The following is a 27,317-nucleotide window of genomic DNA, read 5'->3' on the forward strand; positions in this document are numbered from 1 at the left end:
ACAATAAAAGTGAATATAAACTGACCACACGGAATGAGAATGCAAATTATTAAAATCTTGATAGAAATTCAAACGTCTGTAGTCTTGGTGGGGGGGGAGGAAAAGAATACGGAATGTACCGGAATTTTCTACCGCTTTTGCAATTCTTTGATCAAGAGAACGACGTGCACCTGTATGTATTCGTGCACATCAAAGGTTACATTAATGCAGAGAAAGGGACGAAAAGCTATTTCCGAGAGTATGATTCACCATCTGATGTTCCAGATAAGGAAGAAAAGTTGTTTATTTAGTTTGAGTTTTGGTACAGGGGAAAAAATGTGTGTTCCTTTAAAAAAAGCACTAAAAACAAAAAAATAGGTTCTTTAGATAAAAGTAAGCACCTATAAGGGCCTTAATATTTTATTTTCAAATATAAGGACTTATAAACACTTACTGCTACGCACCCTGTACCTCCTCTTCAGACTTAGTTCAACCAAAGTTTCACTGCAATATATCTTGTCATGTTGCCAAGGACATGCAAATCCAACTAATGCATCACAATACAGCACATTCACATACGTGCTTAGCATCAGGGCTAAAGGGCTAGTTCATCAGCTTCTCGCGGCTGAAACCGAAAGAAGAGACTGATGACGTAGTTGGGTTCGCTTGGTCAGTTCTGCTGTTCAGTTTCTTAAGCATTTGCTTGAGAATCAAAACGCTTTGAAAAATAGTTTAATAACCAATACGAGTCGAGATTTTAGCTCATGAAATTGCACTATACATGCATCTATATATGAACTAGAAATGTATTTACGTCATACCAAATTAAACTCTAATATGCATAAAACGTAAGTAAAACATGCATAAATATAACTATTTTTAATTAATACATATGCATAAACATAACTATTTTTTAGGTCAAGTGTACCCTAAATGTAGTAATTCTTTTTCATAATCATCTTTTTAAATATATGTAAATAGTAACCCACCGATAACATACGTAAATTTCTACATTTATGAAGAATTCTTTTTGCGTTAAAATATAAGTTAGTTGCAAAGTAATTTGCATTATAGAAATATTAAATAAAAATATGCAAATACATTTTGAGAATACATGCTAAAGACATTACACATCTATCTAATTAAAAATTAGTTAATGCTAATAATAGATTTCATAACACATTAAAACAAAACAAATTTCACTCCTTCCATTTTTGCTTTTCAATTAGCATTGATAATGAGTAATAGAATTTTGTAAGCTTTTGCAATGTCTATTATGAAAGCATTATTATGGAATATCATCAGTATTATTATTTAACGTCAGTCACTCAAAAAATAATTAAAATATTTTAAAATAGTATTTATATATTTTGGAATAATAGCATGTATTCTTACATTTTAAAAGTATATGCTCTGATACTAGTAATTTAGTAAATTTTTATTTCATATAGTAAAATTAGTCTAAATTAGTATATAATAATATATAATATTTTATATAGTAGTCCAAATAATTAACTGAAACGTGCATAAATTAGGTCACAAATTAAGTGAATAATAAACAAAGTAATGATTCAAATTATTATTTTTGGTAGGAATAATATGAATCAACTTACATGATTTTTTTTCCTATATAGTTTGGTTCGATAATCCTCTATTACTCTTCATCCATTTATTTGCTTTCTGGTCAGCTTTTCTTGCTGATACAAGGGTTGCATTCCTATTCAAATGCTGAACCCTTATAAATGTTCGTAAACGGCAAAATAAACGAATTGCACTCTTATTCACGGAGGGAAAACGTTTCTCAAGTTCAGAAATGAGATTCTGAATTACACCTCTACCTTTTCGAAAAGAACTGCCATGAAAAGAATGGAAAACATTTTCCATTTTCATCATCGTTTCCATCCAAACTGGTGATGGTACAGTTAATCCTCCTTTAGATAATAAGAATATCCAATTTGAGTCGTTAGGAATATCTACGAATTGTTTTGATATTTCACCCAAAGTAGGATCTTTATCTTTCACACGATATGCAATATAACCTGCCACATAAGCGAGCAATTCTTGTTCATATGCAGATATATCTTTCGTTGAATCATAAATTTCGGTTTCCCAAGGAAGTGACGTACATTCATCATAGATGTCTTCATAATTAATTAAATCATCTTCCTATAAGGAAGACTCAAACATTTGTGCTTTTTCATTTGAAGAAAAAGCTGTTTCTAACAGCTCTTTTGTCAAATATGCTTCAACTTTCTGCACATCTTCACAGTCATTAGCATTTGCCTTTAACGACAATTTAGGCAATTTGTTTGCCAATAGCAACCTTTTCAGGCGAATTATTACGTCTGATGGAGACGGATGGTCATTAAAACGCCCTAGATCCCGAATCTGTCTGAACAAGCTTTTAATACATCTTGAGTCAGTCTTGATGTTAAAATATATTTCACATTTATAGATTTTATGTCGTCAAATAAACCAAAAAGCAAATTTATCGATATGATAATACCTTTCTGAAAAGGTAGCATTGTCTTCTTTCCGCATACTCTGAGATCAAAAATCATTTGCTTGATCTCATTTAATTTTTCTTTTTGTACTTCATAATAGCTTTCTAGGCCAAAAGCAGATTTTAAAGGCTTATTGCTAGGGGGTAATGGTACACTACTATTCATAATGCCAAAAAAATCATCAACCATTGAAAAAACAATTACTTGTTGCAGCATTACCAGTCAAATGCATAATTGCTTTAGCCATTGTGGAAGAAAATAATGCTTTTGCTGATGCTACTTTCTGTCTCTCGTTCCCTTTTACAAATAAAAATTGAGGTTTCAGTTTATAGCACAGTTTAATTTCTCCGATATCTTTATTGAGTACTTCATATATAACGTCTTTGTTTATAATTGTCCCATTTCCGAGCATAAAACCTTTATCAAGAAAATGGTTTCTCAAAAGCTTTATGCAATGCGGCATATCAGCGAAAACCCATATTTTGGTGCTGAACTTGGGACTGTAAAAGAAAGATTTATCTGTTGAAATTTGTAATTCTTTCCAAAGGGTCTGACTACCTCCCATGTCAGATACAATTGCTTTGACTTGAAGCCCAGACAATTCAAGTGCAAACAAAATGGAAGACAGAAGATTTTCCTTCATTTGACGATCAAAATAAAAATAAATGGGCTGTTTCCATTGCGAAATGAGTCCTCAAACCAATACAAATTGAGTCTTTTTAAAAGGACCTAATATCTGATCTAATTCTGAATCATAACAGAGTCTTGAATCTATATGAATTTCATCGAAACTTAATACGCATAATCTTTCTTCGTCAGTTGCATTTTGGCAAGATTTTTTATCAATAACAGTACATCATTTAAAATGCCAGGAATGCAACTGAATCTTGAGCACCATCTTTTGAGTGTACTTGCACTTGGAAGCGGAATACCCATTTTTTCTTTCCAGAAGTCGTAGGACTTTACGGATAATGACCTGATTACTATGCCTTTTGAAATGTCTTCTTGAGACCATTTAATTCGCTTTTTTTATTAATGCATTTATTTGAGTTTCGGTAAATATGTTTTGAACATACATTTTCATTTTTATTAGTTTTTCATTTTCTTGATTCACCTTTTTTAATTTCTTTCCTCAGTTTCTGAACTTTTTACAATATTAGTTTTCTATTTCTTTTAAATCTTTTTCTTTGCTGGGAGATAGTTTTTAAATGCTGCTTTCTCTCAGTCTATAAAACAGAAGCCTTATTCTCAAGAGCTGATAGTTTTGTGATGAAATCATTCACATTTTTCTGGAGGTTGGAACAGTTACAACACTGCTGAGTAATATTATTTTCAGTGAGCTCCTCATAGCTATTATTGTTATCGTTTTGAAGTTCTAGACATGCCTTTTTAGGATTTAAATTCTGAATTCTTTCAAATGCACTTTGTAAATTTTTTCTTTTTTGTTGCTTTTGCTGCCTTGGTGTATTCTGATAAATAAATAAGTCAGGAAAACAAGTAGTTGGAATAGCAGTTGATTTCAGTATCTTTTTTGTCGGTACTCCTAGCAACCTATTTTTCATATCATCCTCGTAATCAGATTCAGTGAAGTGATTGCTACATATTTGACAGGGTTCATAGCCACATTTTAGTTAAAAAAATAAGCACCTATAAGCACTTTTCAAGCACATTTTAAGAAAAAAAATAAGCACATGCCTAATTACATCATACACAACTGCATAACCTTAAAAATTAGACTTGTAATTTAAAATATGAGAAATGAAGTACTTATTAAGAGAGAATAAGCATTACCTCAACCATGGAAAATAATTACTTTTTTTGGTTTTTAATTTTAAATAATAGTTCAATTTACAGAACTAGTTTAGAATGAGAGAAAAAAAACTATGAAGAACTAAACTATATTACAAGATTTAATGATGAAATTTCAGTTCAAAATAGAGAAAATAAATAATAATAAAGCATATTTATTGTATTCGCTTGGAACCTAATATTAAATACAATTTATTTTCCCACTCATATTGCTATTTAAATAATTTAAATCTAAATTCTGAACATTTTCTAAATTTTCATTGTATATCAGTTTTCTCTTAACAGATAGTGCAAGCAAAGTAATTTAAGTAAAAAAGAGGAACATTTCTGAAATCAGAAGACAGAAATTTGCTTCATGCAGTCATCTTTAACAGTAAAAGCTTAACTAACTCGCATACTTGGAAATTGGCGAATATTTGGACAGTCGAGCGTAACTTGAAGGAGCGGAAGGGGGGGGTAGACTGTAGCCGCTCTTTAGATTTTTCCGCTAAATAAATGCTTTTGACATTTCAATATGTGCATCATATAAAAATAAGCCAACCAAACTAAAAAATATTCCGTTTAGTAAGGACAGTAAAACTCTTTTAAGTGCTCATAAACAAATCTCGGACTGAACATCAAAATTAATTATCTCTGCAAAATATCGCAAACGCTATTGCCCAATATGTGCGCCGTAATTCTTCCCTACGTGATATTACGCAATCGGAATCAACAACTGCCGGTATTGAGAAAAAAAAGAACTAAATAACTGGAGTGTTTTTCATTCTAATTTTCAACAGACGGCGTTAAAATTCCGGAATAGAATCATTCTTCGCTTGGGTTGGTAGACCGCAGAACTTTTAGTCCTATTCAATCCAGATTGGAAAGTGACCCCCCCCCCAAAAAGAAAGGTCTGTTGCTTGTTTTGCAGCGAACTGTAACAGTTTCAATATTCAAGATTTTGCGGAGAAAGGGGAGACATCCCAACCTTCGTACTGTTTAATGTATTGGCCAAAAAATATGAAACTATTTTGACTATTCGATTACTTTCCCTTTATTTAAGCCATTCCGAATATTATTCCTTAGAAAGCGAGTCTGTATTAAAACACAACCATTTTTGGAAGTTTACTATACTTCAGCAGTTGCTGCAACTATGTTGTTATAAACATTCATACATATGCTCATAATATAAGCATAACGATCATAATAAACACGAATATAAACTGACCAAGCAGAACGAGAATGCAAATCTTTTTAAGATCTTGATATAAATTCAAACGTGTGTAGTATTTGGGTGGGAGGAAAAGAATGCCGAATATAGCGGAATTTTCTACTGCTTACGCAATTCTTTGACCAATAGAACGACGGGCACCTGTCTGTACTCTTCGTGCACACCAAAGGTTATGTTAATGCAGAGAAAGGGGGAAAAGCTATTTCCGAGAGTATGACTCACCATCTGACATTCCATATTAGGAAGAAAAGTTGTTTATTTAATTTCGGCTTTGTTACGGCGAAAATAGCACGTTCATTAAAAAAAAAAGCACTTAAAGCAAAAAATAAGCACTAAAAACAAAAAAATAAGTGCTTTAAAGAAAAAGTAAGCACCTATAAGGGCCTTTATATTTTATTTTCAAATATAAGGACTTATAAGCACTTATAAAGACCGCTACGAACCCTGTTTGAGCACTCTTTGTGTTAACAATATCCGTTCTTCAACACCTATGCAACCATTCTTTCGTTAACTGAAAATTTTTTACGGAAATCTATGAAATACCACGCTAGTTTCTTTCGTATTATGATACGTATTGCTACCATTACAAGAACTTTCTAAATACAAAATCCCTTTAAAAGTATCATCAGTTATAACTTTCAAGCAAAAAAAAAAAAAAAAACTCTTTCTCTGAAACTAACAGGGCTAAAGAAAGAGAATCCAAGAACTAAAGATTCAATCTTTTGCATTGATGCTCTGGTCAGTCGACGACAGGACGAACCCAGTGACGTCACATAACACCCGGTATGCTCCCCAAGAGGGGTTCGTGTTGGCATCGTTCTTCTCAAAGGGATGACCCAGCCCTTCTCTTTCTTTAGCCCTGGCTTAGCATACCCCCATGAACCACTGAAATATATTATAAAGGTAAATGAAGCTTAACAATGCTGACCAACTATTGTTAGATTAGGACTGTTCTATGATCTCTTACCATATATTCAAGTACTGTATCTATGAAAAACATAGCTTCAAATTCATCAGACAGAACAGTGGTTCTTATAAAGATTTTAGATTTTCCATAGGCATGTGTAATTAAATGCTAGTAAATTGTAATCTCAATATAACAAGCAACCAATTATCAGCAAAATCTCGAAAATGTAGTTTAAGTTATTGAGAGGGATTATGTAGTAAAAGAAACCAATATAATACAGTAACTGTGATCAGTTTTCTTTTATCACACACCTTACTATGCAATAAAGACAGTAATTCATCAGTAAATCCACTTATGGCTCCTTAATACAAAACATTCTTCCCTCCCCAGTAATATTATAATAACCTCCCATAATCTTTATACCAGCATGAACTGTTTACTGTGTCTTTGCCTTGTTCCACACAATTAAACTGAAAGTGAGATATTTCAACAATACAGATGGTACTGAACAACCAACAGGAAAAGAGCATCTTGTGGTTCTTTTGCTGTGTAGAATGAGTGACTGCTTCCATACTCCTATCAGAGCAATTTTGAATTGTCAGTTAAGGGGAAAATGTTATTGCTTTATATATTCCTAACAGAATTATTCTGAAGCAAACAATGATCAATTAAGACAAAAATATCGTTTTTAAAATCTAGTCTAGAAACTTTCTAATACCATCTGACATGTATATGTTTCGAATAAATATTGGGAAAAAAAATGGCCATATTACAAATTACCATACTTTTTAATTTAGAATAATTTTATTAACATATGATATAAAATAACATATATAAGCTAAAACTCTTCATTAAAATGAATAAATAAGAATTCATTAGGAAGGCAAGTATTTTAATTCTTGGAAAAGTTTGCAAGGAGACATTTGTACATTTATAAAAAATGTAAGGAGATATTTTCTATGAACACTGTAACTGGTTACAGACATGCAAAATTCTCTTCAGTTTGGTGGAATGTATAAATCAATTGCTTTGAGAAGCAAAGAGATAAGAAAACATAGCTACAGCAATGGTAATTGCAACACCAGCAATGGGAACTAGAGAAAAGATAAAAACTGTTAAACATACACAGCATCAATTTCAGAAATACATATTCAGGAACTTATATCATTCAAATATTAAAAAAAAAATAATGTACTAATAAGTTACAAAATCTAACAAATTATCAAGAACTATCAAGTTGTAAGGGAAGTTTTAGAAATACTGCAAAAATTCTAAATCGTGAAACAAAACTTCAACTGGAAGACATGAGAATATTAATAACAATATGCGCATATTTATAAATGTCAAGGTAGGTAAATGCAACTGTGAGTTTAACTGTATGAACCAAAATGTTTCTTCAGATACTAAACTGAAATTTAAATTTGGACAGATATTTGTTACATGCAATGAGAAATAATGGAGACATTGATAGAAGGATATGTTTTACATTATAAATTTGAATGTCATAAAAATTATGTATGTACTTAGAAAATTCACAAGATAAAAACAATACAAATTTTTTCTTTGGATTAATCATTTTTAATTAGTAACTCTTCGGGATATCAATGTATATGAAATTAAAGCTGATTCTTATTTCAAAGATATTCATGTTTTCAAGGTGGCATAAATTTATGGTCTATTTAACTTGTGATACTTTCATAACATTCCTGCGATTTCAAATCCTTTCATAATAATCAAGCACAAATCTACAGCAGTTGCCTAAATGATTGCATTCACTGCACTTTCAAAAAGAAAAGGGGGAATAAAAAAATATAATATGATGTATCCAATGTTGTGTTGCTTAATGATATATTCAAAAAAAAAAAAAAGATAAAAACTAATTTAATTTGCAAAAAGTTACATTTTTTACAAAATGTTTACTTGCATCTAATTTTTTTTAATGTTTTACATGAATAAAAAGTGAGATGCTTACTTACCATACATATTAAGAGAGGAATGTGCAGGAGTGTCTCCAAATTCAGAGAGTCTATCTTCCATTACTTCTGGTAATATTAAATTGCTAGTAGCTATATTAGGGAAGGGGTGAGAGAAAAAAAACTGAAATACAACCATCACTATTCAACTTGCATTTACCATTATGTTAAATTACTGCAATTTATTATTTCATTACTTAACACACATTTTAGTATTTTAAATTATTACTCCTAGCATGAACTTTTCAAATTTTTGTCATTTTATTTCCTCTTGATTTCTATTATTTTAAAAGAAATCAAGATGAAATGACAAAAATTTGAGATTCATGGTAAGAGTTCATTAATTAACTTTCTTGAGATATTTTTTTTTTGTTGTTGTTTCTTTCTTGCTAAAACTAAGTTAATATAACAATTAATCACTTAACAAGAAAACATTAAGCATATTTCTTTATAGTCATATTGTTGAGTGCCTACGGGTTCATTATGAATTGAAAACACAAGTCCGATGAAAAATGAACAAAATTTATTATCACAATAAAAATGCTTAAATTTCCTCAGATATTCGTGCAGTGTTACAGTATCTTACAGTAGTTATCTTTTAACTACTCAAACATTCCAGAGAACTTAATTCAAAACAGCTAAAGAAAGCTAATCTGCGAATTCGCTACAGTCAACAAGAGCAGTTTTCTAAACAAACTCTTAAAAACAACAACAAACTAACTAAATCATCGAATTGAGAGGTTTTCCTCCTTTTTATAAGAATTTAAATTGCGCACGAGAATTTTCTGGAACTTTCTTGAAATCAAAAACAGATATTTATTTATTGATTAAATGTTAAATGCACATGCTCTTGTATTTTTAATTTTCCGGGTTAGCTTTCCTTTGTCACGCGCTGCACTTCATGGGGAATAAACAATTTAATTTATAATTCAACTAACATTAGCTATTTAAACACCAAATCCGTACCACTATATCTTCACTGCTTCCATAGTTTTGTGATATTTCAAATTACTAAACATTATTAAGGGCAGATACCAGTACTATTAATTTCTGCAGCAGATGATTCTCTTGTAATCAGTTCTTAATAGATATCACCACCAATTTCATTTCATCTACATCTAAAGCATAGTGACAGCAGTTGCAAAAGCATATGGTGATTCAATGAATTGAAGATTTTATTACACCATGTCAACACGCATGTGAATGTTTGGTGCTGATACAATGCTTTGCATTCTTCATGCATGATTAATGCTATTTTAGTAGGCGGGGATACCTAAGTGGCAAACGAATGCTTCTGTTGGCAGCTATTATAAATTCCTATGTGATAGCTGTCATGCACTGAGGCTGTTAGGGGCTACAAACATTCATACTGTAATAACACTTCTAAAATTGCTCTCTCACCTTTTAGAATAGCAAATGGTAGCAATAGACAATGCTACTTATGATGGATTGGGGTCGGCTGGTTAGAGAAATATCCTATGAAAAGTATAACCGCATGGATTAAATGCTGACAGTAATTCCGAACACCACCACCTATGGAATTTTATAGGACTGACTACTGAAATCAAAGATGCTACACCAGCATTAGGAATCTCTTGCTGCAAGGGAAGTACTACATTAGATCTCCCTGTATAGTTATAATCAACTTCTGGAACCCAAACCAGAAAGCATTTAAGCATTCTCTCAGTTGAAGGAAAACCGAAATATTTACTAGGTGAATGGCTACATTTCAGAAGACACTAAGTACATACAAATATGACAAAATATCCAGCATAAAGTAACAATGTATAAAATGAAGGTTTTCTTAAAATATCTGAATGATGAAAAATTCAAGGTTTGAAAAGAACTGTTTTTGGCTTTTCTCTACATGTACGATTTATCAATTTCAGAAGTTTCATTTTAAGTTGAATCTACACCAGAAAATATCATAATTTAAAAAAAAAAAATGCTTAGCCGTATAACTAAATTTAGTTTAAGGATAAGAAATATCATACTTGGTGAAACTTCACACGAAGTATCAATATCATCTTCAGTGAGTTCCAAATTAAGTAGTTCCCTAAATGCATCAAGTGAATCAACAGCTGTATCACTGTGAAACTGGTAGTCACAAACACAAATATCTCCTTGAGGTAAAGGAGCAAACACTCGACGAGGCAATTCATGCACTACTAATGGATCTAAAAGGGAAAAAAAATCTCAAATTATTTGTATGAAAATTAAATTTTAATAATTTAGAAAGATTATAAAACATCCCTTGGGACTCAAAAGAAATTCTAAAATGCTTTCATATGATTTAAATTACGCTATCTTTTTACATCCCAAAACAGATCTCTCCTTTGAAGTCAATATGAATATTTTGAACTTACTAATATAATACTTTTGCTCAAAAATGCTTAACATCTTAACTTTATGTTCAAACTATCTTTAAAATATCACTAATCTACAATAGCAAGAGTCACATAAATAGATTACATAATTTTGCCTGTGTTCCATAAGCATATATCTACAATTCCTTTCACTGCAATATACAATATATCGTTGCTTTTTATAAGAAGTTTCGGTTGATCTTTGGATTATGGTAACTTGGTGATTTTTTGGCAAAAATTTGGCGACCAACTCTGCTACAGCAACCCTCTATTTTTATAATATAATAAAAAATAGAGGGTAAAATAAATAAAAATAGCCAAAAACTTTTACCTCTAAATTATCTATCATATTATAAACGTCACCAACGAATTCATACCGCAAACATTACAAATGGTTACAAATACTTAGTGTCAAATATTTAAATTATTTCCATTCACGTTTACTTCAACTGAAACGTATACCAAATTCCTACAAACATTTAATTCACAAAATAACTATTATTTAATTAAAATATCACTAAACCATGTACACGTCGACTTATTTTTACTTAAAAAAACATCCCAGAATTGCACAAAAATGGCATTGCGCACACTCTTTACTATACCCATGTACACTGCTTTTTTCTCATAAATTAGAAAAATTTCACGAAAATGCATGAAAATACTCAACATATTCTACTCAAATTCCAAAATACTACAAACATATAACTCACAAAATCACGATCATTAAATTAAAATATAATTAAATTAAAAAACACTGCTTAAAATATGAACAAGCACATACATTAAATTAATAAAAATTAGATTACAATCCTAATTACTTTACTCTAAATCATTGCTAATAACAATTTTCCAATAATATCATATTAATTTATTTACTCCTTACATTTAGAACAATGCATAAAAATAATATCCTCAAATGATTAAAAATACTAACTTACCTAATCTTCAGAATCTTCATTACGTGGCACGCACACTTCCACTATTTCACACAACACACAATGAAGCTTAATACAAAATAATATAGTAATACAGTTTTCCAAATTCTCCCTCCCCCTTTTCCGATTAAAGAACTGTAATTCGTCCATTAATGTCACATGACATATCTCATGATCTCTCATTTCCCTCACACAAAATAATGCGTAATCGGAACTAAGTACTTCTCACATTATTACCAAAGTCCTAAGTAGTAACCTTTATCGCCTCCAAAATGTCGCCAAACTACCAGTTACCATATTCCAAAGATCAGCCGAAGTTTCTTCTAAATGAAACTGATTAGCTTACTAATGTTGAAAAAAACAACTTTTGCAATACTATAAGAGAAACTGAACTATAATACAAAAGTTAATTCTTCAAAGAACAGAAATTAACAAACACTTAAAAGGCAGGAATTAGATGTAAGAAGAAGCACAGGGAAAAAAAATTTTTTTTTTTCTTTTTTCTCCAACATCTAAAAGTTTGCACTATCATATATAGTTTTATTTAACATAGAATTAAAACAGTTTTTATCTTTATGAGAATATTAATTAAGTGCATTTTTACATTATGCATGCACCATGTTTCAGAGAAATTTATGTAATTACATGAATAGGAATATTTCAGGTAAATGAATAGTTTTTTATGTAATTACATGAATAGGAATATTTCAGGTAAATGAATAGTTTATATTAACAATGTACATCATGTTGCACAGAAATTTATGCATGTAATTACATTCATGTGAATAAATATTTGCATAATAGTTCTGATGAATAGTAAACAATAATAAAAATATGTAAACTACTATATGAACCAAAGGGAAAATTGGCATAAAAACTCATGTAATTAAAACAAATATCATGATTATTATTAATATACACATCATGAAGAATAAAAATTGTTTTATTATTTGACAAAATTTACCTTTCTGTTCTTCTTCTATAAGTAACAAATCTTCACAGTGAATTTCACATCTGGCTGTAATACTTCTGATAATATCTTGTTTTAAAGCCTTTAAAAAATAAATAAAACAATAAATATTTTGAAATATAATCAATAATTGTATTTTTAAACTCAAGTTAGTCATCAGAATAAGCAGTATTTAATATGTTAACTATTAAGCAGTTTGGCCTATATGTCATATTATGTAGAATGATTTGTTTGTACACGATACAGACATCTCGTTTTAAAATCCTGTATTTTTAATTACTGTGTTTCATCTATTCAAGGTTGCTTTTTGATTCATAAATGATAATAATTAATTGTAAAATAAACAGTCCCCCTCCTATGTTTTACATAATAAGTATAAATTTCTTTTTGACATTGCATGTTACATTTCCTAAAAAATTTCTTTATATAAATGTTGCTGAATATTTCATTACTTTATAATTAAATGTAAATACTACATATTTAAGTTTTAACGTAAATTATATGCTTAACTTGTGTTAGATATAGATGATTCTAATAATGATAGCAATAAAAAATCTTTGTGCCTGGGGGGTAAAATTTACTAACAAAAACAGAAAGCTCTACAGATTTTTACATATATACTGATCATCAAATTAGACCAGATGATGACTTTTGAAATTAAATAATACATATAATAATTATGGTTTGCATATATTTTCACACAAAAAATATCAAAAGCCCCCCCCCCCGAAAAAAACCAAATTGGTCATTCTGCAAGACACCGTGAAAAATCCAAAACTTTCGTTCTTTTTTTTTTTTTTTTTTTTTTTTAATAACATATCAGACTGAGTTAAAATATTAACCTACATCCGGAAACTTCAATATCTGCAATGCATAGGAAATGTCAGTCTAAGTAAAACTATATTATTACTCGTACTAATGTGTGTGAAATCAAACATTAAAATGCAAACATTAAAAAGCATACAATAACACTACAGTAAAACATTAAAAGATATTCACTACATTAACATTATAATGTAGTAATTTTTTTATATTTCTCTTTACTCTTCAGTAGATTTATTATATTTCTCTTATTTATCCTTCTTTTATTTTTATATTTCTCTTTTTTTATGCTTTTTGGCTAATGAGTGATTTTTTTCATACATTTTGTTTAGAAAAATAAAAAAGCAATTTTCTTGCAATTTCATAAATAAAAAATAGATGAGTTTTTATGGAATTTGTTTCCTGGCTCAAAAATTAGTTAAATATGAATTTTACAAAAAAATAATCCCCTCTCTTAGAAAAAAGTCACAAAGTATATGCGAAAAAGTAAGGTCATGCAACAACTGAAATAAAACCTTGTAACTTAAATATTTGTTAATTCCCAAAATCGATTTCTGACTGTTATTTTTAGTCTTGCTCCTTTTAAAATTATTTACAGAAATGCACTGAATAAGATTTACAGTGATTCCTACAGTCAACATTTTTATCCACAATCCCTTTATCTTCGCCTAATTTAAGCAGAGTTTTTCCTTGCGTAAAATAATTATCAGACATAAGCCTTCCTGTGTTCCTTCTGTATTTATTTATTGTTTTTATACATTGCTTACCTTTAACAACATACAAAAGCTGCCATTCATAAAAAAGGAGGGAAGAAAACAAGGGGAAAGTAAAAGAAAAGGAACTTGAAAATCTTTATTCAAGATTCTCATACTTTTAAATGTTGTTTGTTTGTCACTTTGTGCTGCAGGATATGCAGAGACATACATTCATTTAATATGATACCTTCCTATATTGTGATACATCCATTTCTCAGAAGCTTGAGGAAATATTTTGATTTTTTAAAAATTACAGATGATTAAATTTAAGGACCTTCTGCCAATTTTAGCCAAAATTAAGGACTTTTAAGGACCAAAAATCGATTCCAAAAAACCTGAGTACTTTTAAGGATTGTATGAACCCTGGTGGTGTGACTTTAAAATTGGAATCATTTCAGAATTTCTTTCCTTTTTTTTTCTTCTATTTCTTTTTGTAACTTCTGCTAGACAATTCCACACTTTATTCAAAAGTGTACTGGTATCAGTTTGAGAAACTGAGAAAAATTCATCAACAGAAAAGTTCAACATGATAATGTTAGGCTTCTTACAAGTTTGGAAACTTGACAGAAGCTGTTACAGCTTGGATAAAGTGTGTTACCATAACTACTGTATTTGTCAGATCTGGCACTCTCTGATTATTATTTGTTCTGATCATTACAAAATTTTTAAATAGTAAAACAGTTACTTCATACGAGGATGCCAAAAACCACATATATTAGATATTTTGTGCACAAAGATCAGAACTTTTATGATGGTGGAATCATGCTACTACCCAGAAAGGTAGCAAAAGGTATAGAACCAAGATAGTTAATATATAATTTAATAAAATATTCATATATTATAAGAAAATCCTGCTCTTCCCATGAAGACAGCAAAATTGCTTTCTGTACAACTAAATAACAGATGCTGACCTACCTTTAAAAAAGGAGTTACTGAATAAGCAAAAACAAAAACAAAATACTTACATTAATGGCTTCTAGAATACTGGCTTTTCCATGAACATAAGCTCTACATTGTACAGTACCTTTAAAAGTCATCATGCACACACAGTCACATATTTCAGGATTTGAAATATTATTGTTGTTTTCCTATATAAATGGAAATACAATTAAAGAAAATCTTTCTTGCACAGTTCCTTAAAGACTTTGATAAAATTCACTTAATAATAACAGCATTTGAAACAGACATGGGTTATGAACTAGATCATATTTAGAAGCCAAATTTATATTTTGTATCACATATATGTTTTGTACTTGAAAAGTTTAGCTTAAATACTTCGTCTTGGACAGCCAACCCAATGCCTTGCCCTGTCACACATGAATATTGGTCACACCCCTTTCACCTCCTAGTTTGTCCTCCGGACCCACCCTGAGCATTCATCTCACTGTATCGCTCGTAGTAGCAACTTATGTGATGACAGCCAGAGAAAGAACATGATTTGCATGTGACTGTTTTGATAGTCAAACTTATTTCTGATGTTTTTAAAGGGGATTGCTGAATATTTGTTTTAAAAAAAAAAAAGTAATCTCAAAACTCAGTATAAGCACTGCATATACAGTTCCTCAGATTTTCCTACGTTACTTGTTTGAAAACAATGACACTTAAATTAGCAGCAACTACTAACATATTCATTGTTTCATTCAATTTTATGATTATTTACCTTTTTTGAATCACAGACTCTGAACAAGTGCACTACTGCTGATAAATAATTATATGTACTCATATAACTGCTCACAAGTGATTATATATGGAAACATTAGAGATATTAAAAATTTAATCATTTCAATTTTTAACATTTAAAAGAAAATAATGTTTAAAAAGACAAACTCATATTCCCCAACAGAGTGAAACATCTATAACTTTTTAAAAATTTACATCTATATTAGAAAGAAATATCTTACGCAGGGAAAAAAAAAAATGTCAAATGAAAAGCCAATGTGAGAATAAATTATGAATGAAAAAACTGAGTGGAAAGATATTTCTTATGACACTGGAAGCCATAAAAAGAATAATAGTTTAAAACATAAAATATTACAATTAAATTTATAGAATAGCAATTATTCTTCAGGATTTTAAAAAGGGGGTTTCTCATATACATAGATAATTATTTAATAATAGGTAATTTTATTAAATAAGGCCTGTTTAACAATATCTTATCAGTGCATGCACATTCAGAATATTGCATGTTCACAGTATCGCTTGGCATATAACAGTTTCTTAAAGAAACTGCATTCATAGACTTTTATAGAAACTACATTAACAAACATTAACGAGATTAGACTTTTAAAGACATGTTAATTGATATTAATGAGATTAATTACCTGTTACATAAAGTGCAAAAGGAATATGTAAAGCTATCTAGCATTTCAAAGTTAAAACTTGAGTTTTCACTAAAATACTTGATGAATTTTGGATGAGTTATAATTAGATTTCTCACTATTTCTGAAATGGGAATTAAATATTCTTCTCTTATTCAGCACAATACATTTTTATAAAACTACATTTCCAGCTTTAACACTAATTAAAACATTGTCCAGTAATGTCAAATATCGCATCAACATTTAATTTGTTATGCAACAGAAAACAAGCACATCTGTCTCATTAGAAATTTCTTTAATTGTTGTTTGCTTAAAATAAATCCCCAAACTAATTCCTTTTATATGTATAGTGTTTACCACAGAAGTAAATTATTTACAGGAGAATATGCATTTTTATACCTTTTTTTTTTTTTTTTTTTTTTTTGTATTAATATCTGAGGTCTTAAAAAAATCTCACCAACAAAAAGGAGTTATGACTGAACAAAGTTTTGCCCTGGTATATAACCATCTATTACACATAAACATACTGACATATGTGCATTTCATATTGCATAATGGACATGTTTAATAAAATCAAGTGGTTTATCACCTGTGAAATGATGCCCATTCATCACTTTCTAACTGCAAGAAATGTGACAGTAACAAAGATTTATTGTATTGACGTGTATTGACCAAATTCCATGAGCAATGGAAAAGTATAAGTTTGTTAAACTGTTTAAAAATGGTTGAAAGAATGAGCATGAGCTGCTTAGATGGTACAGTGGTTAGGAAAGTCTACTGTTATAACGAAAAGCCCGAGTCCTAATCCCAGAGAAGGCATGGATGTTTTCAAATGTATAGTGTCTTTGCAGCCTAGGGGCATTCTAAATACATGGTGAGCTGAAAGTCCTCTCGGACCCATTTCCCCAGACCCTTGGACCCATCTCCCCAGGGTGCCCTCCATCAAAATTGGGAGAGAACTGAGCGAAGTCTTACTATCACCTGTATAGTGCTCAAGGCTCTAGCCAACAACAGATGCAATCTTGCTCTCTTGCATGATGAATTCCACGGCTTGTTCTGATGTCACTGTCAGAAAACTGACATTAGTCACAACACACAACAACAGTACGAGCAAGATGAATCATGCTCACATCTACTACACATGATGAATGGTTAAAATACAAGTATGATTCACCATATTACACTTTGTGAGGGGAATGAGACACTAGTATCTCATGATCCCTGAATTGAAGCAGAAGTTGCTAGAATGGTGACATACATATCTCCCACAAAAGTGAAATTCAAACAGACATTCTCAACTCATAAGATAATGACAGCACTTTTTGGGACAAATATAGAGTTTTAAAGAATGCCACAAAAGACTTTGAAAAATTTCATTGCACATTCTAACATATCGTAAGTACAATATACTATGTGTTGCTATTTACTAGAATTATCTTACTTCACAGTAATGTGCAGCCCATGGTACCAAATATAAATTCTACTCATCTTTCAGGTAGTGGCAATATCAAGTTATATTCCATACAACTCTAATTTGCACCTGCAGATTCTATTTCTTCCTGCAAGTTCCAAGCCCGAAAAGGTTCTCCACTGGCAAGAATTCCCAAACTGATGAAAAAGTAAAAACAGCAGTTCAGGTAGGGTTATTCTCTTGGGTGATATATTTCTATGAAGTGTATAAAAAGCTGCCTCATATTATGACAAATACTTCAACAACAATGAAAACTGTATGGAAAAGATGCTGAAGGTATGTAGAATGAAAGAAAGTATTTGAGATGTTTAACAGTTCATTTTTTTATTGCAAAATTTTTATTGCATGGTTTACTAAAAAAATATCCTTTGCACATACATAAGAATAGTATTAGTCACTTCGCTAATGTAAACAAGTGACCCTTTTATAATGAACTCAAAATCCTAAATATGATCAATTGTTTTTTCAAATTTGCTGTGGGGGGAAAAAAGCGCAAAATGCCTTCAAAGAATACTTTAGCTTGCATTATTAAGCTTACCTCAGTTTGAAAAATAAATACGCATTTCATAATTCTGATATCATCTGCAGTTTTCTTTTTCTTTTGATTTGATTTCTCTTAATTTCAAAATTTTAGAAAAATTAAATTCTAGTCAATATTTCAAACCAATTTGAACACTTATTTTGAAATAATAATAAAATTCAAAAAAGAAGTATCAAATAATTGAATACATTAAATAATTGAATACATAAATAATTGAATACATTAACTTTAAAGGCTTGAAGCTGGTTGTCACTCCTAAGTGTATAAAAAATACATATCTTTTAACTGATGCTATTGTAAAGACAGCAAAGTTAGTGTTTTCTACATACAAGTGAGCCATTAAGCTTAGATTTTCCATACGGTTAAAGCCAAACCATGTGGATGACATTTCAGGAATGTTTCTTCCAGCCAAGCCTTAATGTCACAAGGTCAAAGGTGTACAATCCATTATGGGTGAACATAAAAGGGCAAGCCCACCACAAAAGAAAATGTTCACTTCTGGAGCAAATGGCTTACCTTGTGGAAATGAGTTCCTGGAAGCTAAGTGAAATGACAATGTGTTAAAGATATTCCTTGATGATTTTGATTATAAATATTTCTTCATTTGTATTTTAGTCCAGACATAAGGGTTTTCATGTTTTAACTTTGCAGTCTGTCTTTATGATAGGTCTGTGGTATTACACTCTTATTAAGATGTCCAGTATTTCTTTTAATAGGACTTGATTTTAAAAAAATATGATTTCTTTGCATTTATAAACTAATAATTTTAAAACTTGTATGTAAATTATGTTTTGTACTTTGAGACAAATAGTGTAAAGACGCATTGCTTCATTTAACTACTTGACTGATTTGTCCATATGTAGCATGAGCATTTCATTTCCAAAGTTAAAAACTTTTGTCTAGCCCATAGTAATTCATTTTAGTTTACTTTTTCTTGTTTTAAATGGTGTTAAATGACCACAAGAACAAGTTCATACATTTGTTTCCTTTTTGCTACTGAATTGATAGTAGAACAGATACTTTATGTTGTTTTTGCTAAATTTTTTCAAAGTAAATATTTATTACAAATCCTTAAATTTTTTGTAATCTTATTACTAAAAGCATATAAAATAGCCTTTATATTATATTATTGTAATTTGCATGTTTTAATTCCTGTTCCTTCCTTGTTATATACCTAAAAATATCCTTCATATGCTGCTCCTTGTTTTAAAATAGATAATGAGATGAAATATTAAATTATAGCTAGAATTTCCAGATGTGTAACAAATACAAAATGTAAAGTTATGCAAAATGTATATTACTAACTGCATATATTAAAAAAGCGAACATTACATGGGTATTTCAAGTACAATAAATTCACTACTCATACTTATGCGTGTGCAAAAAAAAAAAAATTACAGGGGTAATTGTAATTTTTATTTCTCCCTCTCTATATATTTTTTTATTTTTGACATATGAATGATTTTTCACATATAACTCATCTAAATATGCAATTTCCTATAAAATTCTGCAACAAAAAAATGGACAGTTTTGGGACATTTCTGAAATTTGTTGAGCTGAGAAGTGGTAAAAAAATCTGTAATGTTATACAGTAGATTTTACTGCCCATACAGTATAGTGGTTAGAGGAGCCTACTGCGGTACCAAAGTTTGAATCTTGGAGAAGGCAGAGGTGTAACTGTCCAGCCCTTCATAGGAGGCAATGGTGGCTGTCTGTTAGATGCCTCCATAATAAAATGGTCACCATTTCTGGCCTTAGAAGTGGCCAATGCTGAACATGCAAGTGCCCGCCATTGGATTTAAAAAAAAAATAGAAGTTGTTCAATATGTCAGTGGTTAATGTTATCATTCAGGTACTGTTATCAAACTGTCAAAATTCTGCCCATTGGATTATGGAAACATGAAAAACATATCACTTATTATGATCAGTTAATATTATATATCAATTAATATTATATATCAGTTAATATTATATATCAGTTAATATTATCAAACCTTTTACATATTTTATTTTATAATATCAATTTTTCAACTAAAGCAAATAGGAGATAAAGTCTCCAAATAAAGTCAAAATAGATTATAAAAATTGGCGAGGGGGGTGAAATCACCAAATAAGAAATTAAGTCGTCAAACAGGTTTTCAAATTTAATCAACCATTTAAAATTAGGTAAAAAAGCAACTTTAGTTTGAGGTTGATTTTGAATAACTCTATGGATTCTGAGGGTGATCAGACAAAGATTCCTCTTCTCCAAGAGTGAAAACATTTTTTCAGAATTTTTCCCTTTACTCTTGGTGGGGGTAAGGAATCCCCTGAAAATATCTGTATCAAACTTGGGTATTTTTTTTTTACTTAGTTTAAAATTTTACATTTGTATGTTCTCTTCCAATAAATGGGGGATGTACTAAGATTACTATGTGTACTGAGACTAGGAGTATAACGTCAATTACATAATTTCCAGAAACATTGTAATCTTTTGCATTAAAGACATTATAAACAGCTTATAAACAAATTTTTGCATTTTTCCTAATTAAAATTCTGCAAAAGTACATTTCTTCTTGTATTCATATTAAATTAGTTAAATTCTACTACTGTTCTGAATGATATTTTTTGTCATTTAATGTTATCAAAAAAGCTGTAGACATATTTAATGGTGCCTACTGTTTGGTGGTACATTGTTTAATTTCTGTTTTTTTAATCAAAATTTGCATTCATTTTTGAGACAGGCTACATTATATAAAATATGTAAACATTTAAGTGTCTAGAACCCAATTGAAGCAAAATTTTAGAAAATTATTAAAATTATTTATATGTTCATAGAAAATAAATATATAAATAAATTACCAAAGGAATGAAAAGCTCTATGTCATGCCAATCTCGAAGCATTATCTTTTTATCACTGTCTGATGCTGCTTTCTTTCGGGATTTCTTCCCTCCTTCTGTAACTGGCTCCAGAGGTTCCTCTAGTTCCCTTTGAACACCATTTACAAGAGCATGGGCTTCTTTTACATTCTCAAGAAAAGGATGTAAACCTATCTCAATTTGCTTTTGTAAACTCAATCCAGCATCCTCACTTTTGATAGGAAATTTAATATCCACAGCAAGCTGGCATCGCACACGATGCCACCTCATGGTTCCAGGAAATAACTTCCATTCTGCAGGATTAGCACCACTCTATCAATGGGAAAAAAAGGGAAATTATGCATTAAAAGAAAACATTTTATCTCTATTTTAAGATTTAATTTACACAACTAAAATGCTTTTATAGAAAATGGAAAGAAAAAAATGAGAAAAATAGTATATACAGATGTAAATAAAGAGACAGACAGTGTGACGATAGAAACACAGCTTACCTTATAATCTGCAATGTCATATGTTCGGCAAACTATCCTTTTATATATTAAAGAAATGTTTAATAATTAGAGCATATTCGCAAATAAATTCCAAATCACCAGATTAGTATGTTATTCTCATGATTATCAGATTCTTAGTAATTCTTAAGTAAAATTCCATATACTATCTGTAGAATAACAATGCTAATTTTTATAAGCACAATAAAGTTATTAAAGTGTAACAATTTTTAGCATAGATTTCTTTCAAAATGAATTTTTCTAAAGGAAGTAACAAGAACAAAAAGGTATCTCAGTACAAAGTCCAAGCTCCAGATTCATTAGGACTTATGCAATTCTGGATTTCAGAATCTCTCAGATTTTAGATCATCAATTTAAATCTAGTGTAGTGAAATGTTTAAAAGAAATTCACCATTTTGGTCAAATATCAATCTTACAGAAAACTAAGACATTTCCAGCGTGAGGATCTTTAATACACCTTCAAGTGAGCACCTTTTTAAGTGCAAGGACCTTTCATATTTCTGACATGATATTTAGTTCAGTAGCATAGCAATGCAAAGATGTTACACTTTTAAACTCCTTCCCTAGACGAAAAACTTTTTGAGGAATATTTTTTCCCTTTCCTTTAGAAAGAAAGAATTTATTAAAGAATCATTTTCTGGGAATATATTATTTTGCTCTTAAACTTGTTTGGGTTAATACCATATGCAGGCAACCTTTCATTAGATAAAGCAAAACTTTTGTCTCTTACAGGCAGCTCAAAATTTTCCTTTTCTTCAGAAGAATGATTTCTTTGAAAAATGTTCTATTTGAATGATGTGTCAACATCTTCATCTTAATAATAGGCTTAACAGTTGCTCATTTTAAATCATCATTTTATTTTTACATAATTGAAAAATAATCACTTTGGGTTTATATATGTTAATTGAAAAGCGAAATCCCAGGCAAAATTAATAGAGACAGATATGATAATAAGTTAACTTTTCCTTCATTTATAACCACACATTTGTGTAAAATTATATACCAAAACATTTGCCAATTCGGCAGAAGTACCATGAGCGGTCAAAATGATGTGACCAGGTGTAAGTGCAACATCACCAAGACAGGATAAATGCATGCAATTTTCCTTCATTTATTTTACACAGATTTCTTATGTAAAAATTTTTGATATAGGCTAAATTATTACAAATTACTTTACTCAAAAAATATAGTGAATGCACAGAAATTAAAGATTTGCACATGCCAAAAATGAAAAATATTAAATATATATGGGTATTTATGCATAGCCTTGTAAAAACATGCATTTGCCTTTAAAAATATGTAAATACTTAATAAATTGTTTATAAAATTTATAAATATTAATTACATTTATTAAATGTATTTGGAAATGAAAAATTTATTCATTCATAAACTCCTGTTATTGTGAAGAAATCTAGTTATTAAATACATCTAAATTTATAATGATTATAAATATTATCTATTATCTTAATATATAATAACCTTAACATTTAATTGCAAACATACACTGAAATTCTATTCACAAATATGTTTATAAAACTATTTAAGCAAGAACTATTTGTAATGGAAAGCAATCTGTTAAAAGATGTTGTAAAGCAAAGTTATGCACTTGAGGAAATAGTAAAGAAGAGTTTTTAGAATATGTATTATTGAAATTAAAGGTAAAAAAAAAAAATCTATAAGAATTAAAAGAATTATTTCCTTACATTTTATAACTCAATTACAAGTTTTAAATAATATTTTTAAAAAACTTTTTTTATTCACTTTCAGAGAAAGTTAAGTATATGGAAGTGAGCAGCAATATTTAACATATTTCACTATTAAAAGAAAAGGTACTCTAATTTGAAATGAAATAAACAGATCATTAATTATAAAGTGACTCTGATTTTTGATTAACAGGATGCCTCTGAAGCTAAAAAATCATCTCATATTTGACAGAGTATTTCAGGAAGAAGCTCTGCAAATATAAAAGAAATCATGCATAATTTCAATATTAATACAGTAAACTTTAATTTTTGTAATTGTTAACTGAATAAAACCAAATTACCTTAAAATTTCTTTCTAATGTAATTAATGAAAACTTAAGAAAATATTTCATTCATATTAAACTGGTCTCAAAATTATAGCACTTAATTTCATTCAGAATGAAATGTTATTTAAAAATATATTCTTTTCACTTAGGACTTTGTGTAGAAAAAGAAATTATATACATTTAAGTCTATATTTACGACATAATTACAAAATTTTTACCTCCAATCATGTCAGCAAGTGACTAAAAGTTTTGGTTTCCACATGGGGTGCACACCACTGCTTTAAGGTAGTGCATGGGAAAAACTGGTTAGGGCCTCTCCTCTTACTTCCTAACTTCACAGTTTTGCCAACAATATAACTTGTAGACCATCAGGGATAAATTTACAGATTATTGGTAAGAAAATATTTTGATCTGCACTGTTGCCTTTCCATTTGATTCCATTTAAAATTTTTACCTAAATTATAGCACTACCTTTTTTTTTTTTTTAGTGGTAACTATTGAATGACTACCAGTGATAGTCAATCTAGACATCATCAGTGATTTTGACTGTCATCAACATTCCTTGAACTAACTTTATTTTAAAACTCTACACACGCCAGCTACACTGCTCTGTTTGTGCAACAGTGACCTCAATCTGTAGGATTATTCTTGACAAACAGATTGACATAAAAATGTGCTACAGCAGACCACCATCCACCTGCTTTAATTTTAAAAAAAAAAAAATCTACCTCAATTTACTGTACCATACCACACAGGTTGGTCTGGTTTATTTGATTATGGCAAAGTATGCAAGGGCTATCGGCCTAGGGAGTGACATGCCTTCGTGGATGACTTTCCAAGGAAAGCTGGCTCATATCCACATTATACATTTGGGAAAACAATGAAAATGCCCATGTAGCCAGATGGACTGCATGGAATTGAACCTATGTCAAACTACCAGAGTTCAGCAATTTTACTGTTCAGCTACTGGTAGACCCGACCCCATACAGGTGATATATAAGCTGACTATATGTCACGCTGATTGATGACCTCTGTGTCATCTTGTATGTTGCCAGTGATCATCAGTTTCAAATGGCACCGTCTTTCAATTTAATTTAATGTCAGAAATATTCTTAGCAGAGTCATTTCATCATTCTCACATAGCAAATGTTAGTAACGAAATATTTTTAAAATTCTGGAACTGGCATTTTATTGCACTACCAAAGGCAACCTGCATAAAACAGCCTTGGAAATATTGATCAAAGAGCATTTAAAGTCCACTGTGCAGGTGAATATTTAAAATTAAAAAATGAATTTACTCATAAAGTCACTATTCAAATGCAACCTCCCAGTCACAAACCTACAAGCACTCATCAACACACTATGACTTTACCCAACATACCATCTCAACTGTAATAAAAGACTACTTCATAAGTGAGTTTGCTTTTGCTATTTAATTCATGAGTGATTTTTAAATACTTTGTGATAGCTGAACATATATCAATAAATGTAATAAATATTATAAAATGCTCATGCTTTTCATAAAAAATGTCAATTTTCCAAGTCTTTTGATGTGCTCAGTCAATTTACTTGCGAATTATTTTACATTACATTGTTCAAGTATCTCAAGATAGTTCAAATAGTTTTATCTAAGGTAAATTTTTAATAAATCACTAAATCATCTACTTGGGCAGTTAATATGTTAGATGTCCAAATATAAATCAAAATATATTTTAAAAAAATATTTATTTAACATAATGAAATGGCTTACATACCATTTTTCTATGTAATCACTTATCAGTGCTATAGGTTTGTTCCAGCGACAAAGAAGTTTAATTTCATAACAGTAAAAATCTCTTTTGACTGCATGTTGACCTGTTATTGCACAGTGTCAATATCTGCTCATTAAGTCCCAATTTCCTCCTTCTTAAAAATTCATTAAGTGGACGAAAATGATGAAACTCCAGTGTGCTAAATCACCTCCAAACTGACTGCTATAAATCGCAGACCTTCTTTATTAAAAAATCTAATGAGGATTTGCCGCACAATATTGTTGTGAATGTTCTGCCTTTAAATGTTGATTACAACTAACAACAACGATGGAAGAGAAATTAGTTTTACTATTCACAAATTCTTTGGAAAAGTTCATTAAATGCTTCATTTCTTAAAAAAAAATAATAATAATACAACTTCAATAGCAAACAATTTTAATTATATGCTATTAATTAAGATATTTTTTTTTTTTATAAAAACTATATGGTAAAATTTACATTAACTAAATGCTAGATTTCTTTTCAAGAAAAGAATTCTAAAGAAGAAAAAAATTCCTAAATTACATACAGAAAATAAGACAACTTCATAAGAAAGGATACTTTGATGTTACAGGGCATACAGTCAGTAATATCCTCTCAGTTGAATTCAGATTAAGTTTTTGATTTTTTCCAAGGATTTTGAAAATGGAAAATAAAATCTAGAAATAATTATTAATAATATATATAATATTTTTTACATTGCAATCCAAACAAATAAATCACATATTTAAAAAATTTAGTACAATTAAGCAAATTTTTATAATCACATTTCAAACACAAAGCAACATTATTAACTCCATCTCCATAAAAACATTGCTCATTATTTATATTGAGTCATTCCAAAAGTTCTGTGATTTTCCAAATTAAGAATGTTTTCTTCTAGTTATTTTGTTACTGTTAATATGGAGTGACACTGATTAAGGTAAATGTTTAAAAATAGTCATTTTTTAAAAATAGTCCTTTTTACCTTTTTTACAGTATTATTCCACCACAGGTTGTGGCACAATTTTTGTTTCAGTGCTGTGCAAGGAATGGAGAAACAAATTAATTTTAGTCTTGCTTTTTTATTTTAAAAAAGGCAAGTTAGACTGCTTACAAGATATATGAAGTACCAGTTTTTGATGACACAGTTTGAAGATGGTTTGAGTAGTTTAAGTGTGCAAATTTCAGCCTCAAAGATGATGTCCATTCAAGATGACCATCCTCTGTAAACAAAGACCTACTCTAAAAAAAAGCTATGACTGAAAAATCCAAGTTAAAAAGTTCAGGAATTATCAGACAGAATACATATTTAAAAAATATAGCATATGATCATTTGAAGAAGACTAGGAATGCAGTTAGGATGTATGGGTACCTCATACTTTAATAGAAAAAATATGCTTTAAACTCCCTTTTTAAAAGACTTGTAGGGTTTATATTTATTTTAACTAACATTTATTTTAAGTTTAAACTATCTTTCCTGTCAAGCCTTACTTTCCCCTGGAACTGCCAATGCCAGAGTATGTAAATTTTAGTAGAACGTGCAAGGATTCAAATTATCAGCGGAAGTATTCTGAGTTAAATAGAA

At 29.8% G+C, this 27,317-nt stretch overlaps 1 protein-coding gene across 1 annotated transcript in view; it reads right to left on the reverse strand.

The window, feature by feature from the left end:
• Positions 1–7,191: 7,191 nt before the first annotated feature.
• LOC118188661 (protein odr-4 homolog) overlaps positions 7,192–27,317 on the reverse strand; it is a 34,723-nt gene continuing 14,597 nt past the window's right edge. Inside the window, exons 4-11 of the mRNA XM_085820755.1 lie at positions 26,312–26,409; positions 21,914–21,950; positions 21,405–21,734; positions 15,199–15,321; positions 12,651–12,738; positions 10,377–10,559; positions 8,386–8,475; positions 7,192–7,503 (exon numbers count right to left, since the gene is read on the reverse strand). Of these exons, the coding sequence (XP_085676881.1) occupies positions 7,430–7,503; positions 8,386–8,475; positions 10,377–10,559; positions 12,651–12,738; positions 15,199–15,321; positions 21,405–21,734; positions 21,914–21,950; positions 26,312–26,409 (1,023 nt within the window). The 3' untranslated portion in view covers positions 7,192–7,429. The remainder of the gene's footprint in view (positions 7,504–8,385; positions 8,476–10,376; positions 10,560–12,650; positions 12,739–15,198; positions 15,322–21,404; positions 21,735–21,913; positions 21,951–26,311; positions 26,410–27,317) is intronic.

Source organism: Stegodyphus dumicola, chromosome 7 (genome assembly GCF_044657685.1).
Source record: "Stegodyphus dumicola isolate Sdum_Otavi_A_Nest chromosome 7, ASM4465768v1".
In the NCBI taxonomy this organism is placed as follows: Eukaryota; Metazoa; Arthropoda; class Arachnida; order Araneae; family Eresidae; genus Stegodyphus; species Stegodyphus dumicola.